Source organism: Auxenochlorella protothecoides (assembly GCF_000733215.1).
Source record: "Auxenochlorella protothecoides strain 0710 unplaced genomic scaffold scaffold119, whole genome shotgun sequence".
Classification (NCBI taxonomy): Eukaryota; Viridiplantae; Chlorophyta; class Trebouxiophyceae; order Chlorellales; family Chlorellaceae; genus Auxenochlorella; species Auxenochlorella protothecoides.
The window spans coordinates 118744-125143 of record NW_011934167.1 but is presented as its reverse complement, the minus strand read 5'-3'; the positions used below and the strand labels follow the sequence as shown (position 1 = coordinate 125143).

The 6400-nt window shown below is 66.2% G+C and overlaps 2 protein-coding genes across 2 annotated transcripts in view; one reads left to right on the top strand and one right to left on the bottom strand.

Moving 5' to 3' along the window:
- Positions 1-77: 77 nt before the first annotated feature.
- F751_0945 (DEAD-box ATP-dependent RNA helicase 17) lies at positions 78-3760 on the bottom strand (the record flags this gene model as incomplete). The annotated part of the gene is made up of 10 exons (XM_011398305.1): positions 78-422; positions 516-629; positions 845-955; positions 1248-1399; positions 1609-1746; positions 2015-2216; positions 2362-2406; positions 2545-2706; positions 2937-3304; positions 3715-3760. 10 exons carry the CDS (start codon positions 3758-3760, stop codon positions 78-80), a joined length of 1683 nt encoding a protein of 560 aa, XP_011396607.1.
- Positions 3761-4663: 903 nt separating this feature from the next.
- The window catches only part of F751_0944 (putative kinetochore protein NUF2), a gene marked incomplete at both ends in the record, with an annotated part of 3624 nt that continues 1887 nt past the window's right edge, over positions 4664-6400 (top strand). Inside the window, 5 exons of the mRNA XM_011398304.1 lie at positions 4664-4824; positions 4929-5073; positions 5305-5409; positions 5590-5697; positions 5872-6387. Coding sequence (XP_011396606.1) covers positions 4664-4824; positions 4929-5073; positions 5305-5409; positions 5590-5697; positions 5872-6387 — 1035 coding nt within the window. The remainder of the gene's footprint in view (positions 4825-4928; positions 5074-5304; positions 5410-5589; positions 5698-5871; positions 6388-6400) is intronic.

Below are 6400 nucleotides of genomic sequence, written 5' to 3'. Positions count from 1 at the left end.
TCCATCCCCCCCCCCATCGCCATGCGCGCCCAGCTCCCCACTCATTCCCTCCCTTCCCCTTCCCCCCATGTCACATCTCACGTAAGCGCGAAGCTGTGGGCGACATGCCCCAGGTGCAGGCGCTTGACGTGGAAGATGTCCTTGACGGCGGCGGGGTGCGCGGCGTAGGCACGCACCCAGGACCTGAAGGCCGCGGCGGCCAGCGCGGTGAGCGCCGCGTCGGCCGCCACCACGCCCATCAGCCGCCGCTGCAGCGCGTAGGCGCCCTGGTGCCGCTCCAGGGGCAGGCCCCGCTCGTCCCGCGCCAGCTTCCCCGCGCGCCGGTCGAGGCCCAGCGCGCCGTCCAGCAGGCGCGTGGCGTCCAGCGCCGCCAGGCGCACGCCGCGCTCCGCCAGGCGGCCCACGTACCCAGCCTCGCCCGGCTGCAGGAAGAGCACGGCCTCGCCGGCCGCGCCGCCGCGCGCGGCGCGGCCCACGCGGTGCACATACTCGCCTGCGTCGCCCGGGGGGTCCACCTGCAGCGTGGCGGTGACGCCGGGGAAGTCCAGCCCGCGGGCCGCGACGTCTGTGCAGAGCAGCACGCCGCGCGGTGAGCGCATGAAGGCCGCGAACGCCTTGGTCCGTGAGGCCTGAGGGGGGTGGGGAAGGGTGGGGTGTCGTTTTGGGGCGGGAGGGGTTGATGTGCAGGGAAGAGGGACCGCATGTGGCGCTGCAACTTCGGGTGCCTGCCGCGGCTGTTCCACCTGCTGTGCTCGAAACCCCCCCCACACCACCACCACCTTTTGACACATCACTCAACACCCCCACGCGTCGAGTTCCCGCTCAGTCCTATCCTGAAACCCACCTGGTCCATGTCGCCGTGCAGCTTAAGCACCGGCAAGGCATCCAGCGGGTCGTCGCTCTGCAGCTGGCCCACCGCCTCCTGCCAGGCGCCGTGCAGGACGGCGTGGTAAAACTCCACCGAGTCGCGGGTAGAGAGGAAGACCAGGATGCGCGCGGCGGGGGCGGCCAGGCGGGCGCGCAGGAAGGCAGCCAGGGCGACGAAGCGCAGTTTGCACGGCACCTGAGAGACACGAGGAGTGAGGGGAGAGGAGGGGTGAGGGAGGGGAGAAGCAGGGGGGAATCGGGTCAGGGAGTGGGAGGCGAAGAGGGCCTTGTGGTCGAGGACTGTGCAGAGTCCCGTCTGTGGGGACAGCTTGGATGGCACATGAACCTTCCCACCATCCACACCCGCCCCCGCAAACCACCTCGACATAGAACTGGCGGAGCTGCGGGGGAATGACATACTGCTGGACCTGCGCTGCACCGTTGGCCGCCCCGGGGACGAGCGGCGCAGCAGCGTCCTCCGCTGGGGAACCGGGAACAGCCGAGTGGCCAGTTGCCGTGCTATCCTCCAGACCTGTGGCAGGGAAGAGGTGGCTGAAGACCTGGAAAAGAACCCTCAGTCGTCTGAATGCATTGTCTGGCAGTCACACCATGCAGGCATGCCGGGGAGGAAGAATGTGAATTCTATGGGAGCGGTATCATCTTGAAAGCTCAGCAGTCATCCTTCTAGGGGGAACCACCAATCTTGCATAGTGCCCCTCCAGCCCCCCATTATCGCCTCACCAATGTGCATTGGTTTCCGGAGGGACAGCCCCGCCAGGCGCTCAACCCCGGAGTGCAGGGTGGCGGAGAAGAGGGCGGTGACGCGGCGCAGCGTCTGGGCCCCGTCCCTCCTCTCGTCCAGGAGGCCCAGGATCTCGGCTGGGGGGAAGGAGGGGAGCACGACGCGTGAGTGCCAGGCAGGGCGCATTCAGAGTGCTGTTATCAAGTCCCTTCTCGACGTACGAGGAGCATCAGAGGGGGTCCCATCCAGATGCACTATGCCTGCTGCCCGAGGTGGACACCGCATTCAAGGGCACAGCGCCAGCGTAAGAAGCCTAAAAATGTCCTGCCACACCCTGCGAGTGAGAGACGCAAGGCCAAGCCCAGTTCTCACCCCCCCATCCCCAAACACCAGCCCTGCTCCCACCTATCTTCTTTCCAAACCCCAGGTCCAGCAGGCGGTCTGCCTCGTCCAGCACGAGCCATGCCAGGGCATCGACCCGGAACGCCTCGGTGTTTTGCAGATGGTCCAGGAGGCGGCCCGGGGTCGCCACGAGGACGTGCACCCCCTTCCTCAGCCGCGCTTTCTCGCGGCTTCGGCTCTCGCCCCCGTGCACGCTGCTGCCGACCTGGGTCCAGAAAAGGAGAGTCGAGGAGGTGAATGGGAGGCGTGCAGACTCACTGAGCATGACGAATGGAGTCCAGCAGAGCATCAACTGGGGGACCGGCGATGTGGGGTCTCTTCCCGAGTCCCACACCCAGTGGACCACTGACCAGCCAAAAGAAGCGACGCAGGAGCGCGCCCAGCACATTCTCCACCTGCGATGAGAGGTTGATGAAGAACATTTGTGGGGCCCACTGCTCAGAGCCCAAGCACACAGGCTCGCGGGTGTCTCATAGCTCATCCCCGGCAATCCACCCCAGGGTCCGCTGCTCCCTAATCCCCCTCTCCCGCACCTGCAGGGCCAGTTCCCTCGTGGGGCAGACCACCAGGGCCAGGGTGCCCTGCTCCCTGGTCACGCGCTGCGCGCGACGTGCCAGCTCAGACACGATGGGCGCCAGGTAGGCCAGGGTCTTCCCCGACCCCGTGGGAGCGTTGGCGAGGACATCCTGGCCGTCCTGCACGGTTTGGTGTGGCCCGAGGACAGAGTCTGGGAGGGAAAGCTCTAGAACCGCAGGAATGGGCCGGCCCACTGCGTGTGCCAGCCCGTCGGGCACTCCTTGGGCTGGGCAGGGCACATGGCTCCCCGCTCCCTGCAGACCCAGGGTGCAGTCGCCTCGCTGCACCCCACAGGACCATCACTCGCAAGCAACTTGCACAGGCCCTCGCCATGCCACCCCAAACTCACCAGCAGCGCTGGGATGCAGGCCGCCTGCACCGGCGTGGGCACCGCGAAGCCCAGGCTCCCCAGGTGCTGCGCCAGCTCCGGGGCCAGGCCCAGCCCTGCAAAGCCATCTGCCGGCTCGGCATCTGCCTGCCCCATGCCCACGCAGGGCCTCCCAGGCCTGGTCCTCGCCACCGCCGCCCTGGCCAGCTCCCCGGGGCGCAGGCCTGCCCCCGCGCTTTCCTCGCGGGAGGCCTGCTTCACTTTCGGCCGCTTGGGCCGCCTGCTCTGCCCGGGGGCGCCAACCCCCGCCGCGGCTCGCAGGTTGGTGTACAGCTCGTCGTCGGACGACGTGGCCCCCTCATCCTCCGACCACCCGGCTGCGCCCGGCGCTGTGGCAGCGGCAGCGGCGGCGGCGGCGGCGGCGGCGGCGGCGGCGGCGGCGGCGCCCAGCTCCTCCTCCAGCGCCGCGTCGCGCGCGGCGAGGTTGGAGACCAGGGCATCGAGGATTGACCCCGGGCCGGCCTGGGCCTCGGCGTCAGAGTCCTCAGAGTCTACGGGGGCCACCATCACATCGTCGTCTGCAGGGTTGCACAGGCGTCGGGGGGTGAGCGTGCTAGTGGAGCGGGGCGGGAAAGCAGGCCCACTTGACTGAGTCGCCAAACACCGTGCCATGGCCTGGATGCTCTGGGGTCCAGCAGTGAAGCTCGATGCAGCACGGACTCAAATCACCATGCATGAGGACAGTCGCAGGCCTGCAGGTCGGTCTCCCTCTGCAACTCCCCGCACCACACCACCACACCTGGCGTCGCCTCTCGCTCGCCGGCCTTCTTGGAGGCGGCTCGCATCTGGCCTGCCGGCGCAGGGCGCTCCCAAACATCCTGCTTGCTTGGCCTGGCACGGAGCTCGGGTGAGGCGTCTCGGGGACCGGGAGACCCAGCCCCGGGGGCCTCATCCTGAGGTTCCCGGACTGATCGAGCTGACGTCCTGAGGCGTTCGTGCCTGCCTTCGGGCTTGTTGCTGCGCACAGTCTGCGCATGCGACCCTCTTTCTGGGTGGCGAGGGACGGCGTGTCCATGGAGCGCACGGCCCCTGTCTTGTGCGGGAGCCTCCAATTTAGGGGCAGGTTCCAAATCATATCCCTTCAGGACGCCCGTCCGGGCCTGGGGTATTGCGTTGCTGCCGCTGGAGGGCGGGGGTAGGCCCTGTCGGATCCGCTTGCGCTGCAAGAAATTCAGGGACGGCAAGCGGTGTGTGTCAGTGATTTGCGAGAAGGAGAATAGAAAAGAATTCACAGTACCCCAATGGCAATCATATGCACTACTAGCCTTTGTTGCAACCCTTCAACCTTGTCTTGTCGTCGCTGAGTCCACTTTGTCGCACGCTGTGCGCCTCGGCTCAGGCCCGATGAGGCTGGAAGCTCGGAGGTGAGGTTCAGGACGAACCCATCGTCCTCTGCCATGGCATCTGCTTCAGAAACAGTATATAAAAAAGTTCACAATGGCGGTGCTAGAGCAGTGTCCTGCCTCCATGGGCACGGGCGCCCTGTCGAGCGCCCTGGCTGGACCTGAGGAAAGGGCGCGAGGAGATTTGAAGGGCGCGCCAGCTGCTCCAATATCCGCCTGTGCTCCTTGGCCAGGACAAGTCGCGGGAGCAGCCCACGATATGCGAGGGAGCGCAAAACTATACGACTCAAGTCCTGAGCATATCCTGTACAGTCTCGAGTCGCTTGTCGGGTGGCTCACTCCCGGATGTCGCAATTCTCCTTTCCCCTGCTTTCGGAGCGGGAGATATGCCATAGCCTGGGCGAGCTCGGCATGAACGTGGGGCCGGACCACTTCAGCAAACCTTCCTATGAGCTGGTGCAGCCGGTGTATGAGAACCTCGTCTCCGTGCTGGTGGGCGTTTCGAGGTGAGGAGCAAGACCGTGAGTCGTGTCGGGGTCAGGTGTTAACACTGAACATCATCATTCGGGGCTCAGCCGAACCACGCCACGTCCCTGCTCTCACCATGCAGAGAGGAGCTCCAGCAGCCCGTTTTTGCAGCCATCGGAAACCTCGAGTTCCCTGAACTGCATGATGAGTCAATCCCTGCCCTGGCCTTCATCACCCATTTGGGAAAACTCTTGGCGGCTTCAGGCATCAAAGATTTCTCGCTCAGGGTGGGTAAACAATGGGTCTGTGCACCCCGATAGATCACACATGGCCGGTGAAGGGCACTTTAAGTGTCAGAGGGCAGGCATGCTGAGGCCGGTGGAGTGGCGGGCAGGTGCTGTGACGGTGTCTGAGCCTTAGGGGCACCCATTGTGGTATCCTGATGCTTTCGCAGCAAGGTCCCCCCTTTTAAGTGAAGGATATGATTCAAGCAAGCGGTTCTGCGCTGCTCATTGCAGGACCTCCATAAGCCCGATGGACAGCGGCTGCGGCGGAACTTGTCGGCCATCATCAACTTTGCTAAATTCCGTGAGGAGAAGCTCATCGCCTATGCGGAGCTGCAGGTCAGTTGCGAGGGCGTGGTCAAGGCGATGCGGGGGCGTGGAGACTGCGGCATGTGTCCATGTTGCCATCGGGAGGGACTGCACCTTGGCTGCCTGCCAAATCTCATGCCTACCTGTCCGCTGACAACCCTCCTTTCTTGCACCACCTAACCTCCCCCCCCCCCTTGCCGATCGCTGCAGGACCACTTCCAGAGCCTGGTGATGGCCAGGGACGAGGCAGAGGGCGCCAATGCCGACCTGCACGCCGCGCTGGACGAGCTCAGGAGGACGGCCGCGCATGAGCAGCCGGTGCGTTGATTGGGGTCACCGCCGAGCGCCTGCTGCCAGAGGCTCGCCGCTCGTTGCCGCCCAGTCATACCCGTGCAATGACTGGGTTTGGCTGCGCTCTGGTTCAGGCTGCTCTGTGAACCGCCATCTGTTCAACACCGAAGCCATCCCCTTCCTCTCCTCCCTCTCTCGAAGGATGTGGAGCGCCTGACGGCCACGGCCGAGGCGGTGTACTCCGAGAATGCGGCGCTGAACCGGCAGCAGGCGGCGTTGAGCTCCGAGGTGAAGGCGCTGAAGCAGGACGCCAACGCGCTGACGGACGAGGCGGCGGGGCTGCGCCTGCGCCTCGCCTCGGCGCGGGGCGAGGAGGAGCTGCTGCGTGGCCAGGTGGTGCAGAGCCCGCAGAAGGCGGCGGCCGCGCTGGAGGCCCTGGCCGCCGCGCTGGAGCGAGAGCGGGATGCCGTGTCGGAGGCGGAGCGGCGGCAGCGCGACACCGCCGCCCGCACCGACGCCGTGCACCGCGTGGAGAAGGAAGTGAGCAAGGCGCTGGCGCTGATGGAGGGTGCGGAGCTGGAGATCGGGCGCAAGAAGGAGGTGTCGCGCGAGGTCAAGCGCCTGCGCGCCGAGCTGGCGGCCGGCGAGCACGAGGCGGCGCAGCTGAGCGCCACGCTGGACCTGCTCAAGCGCCAGACGGCGGTGGTGGAGGAGAGGGTGGAGCTGCTCA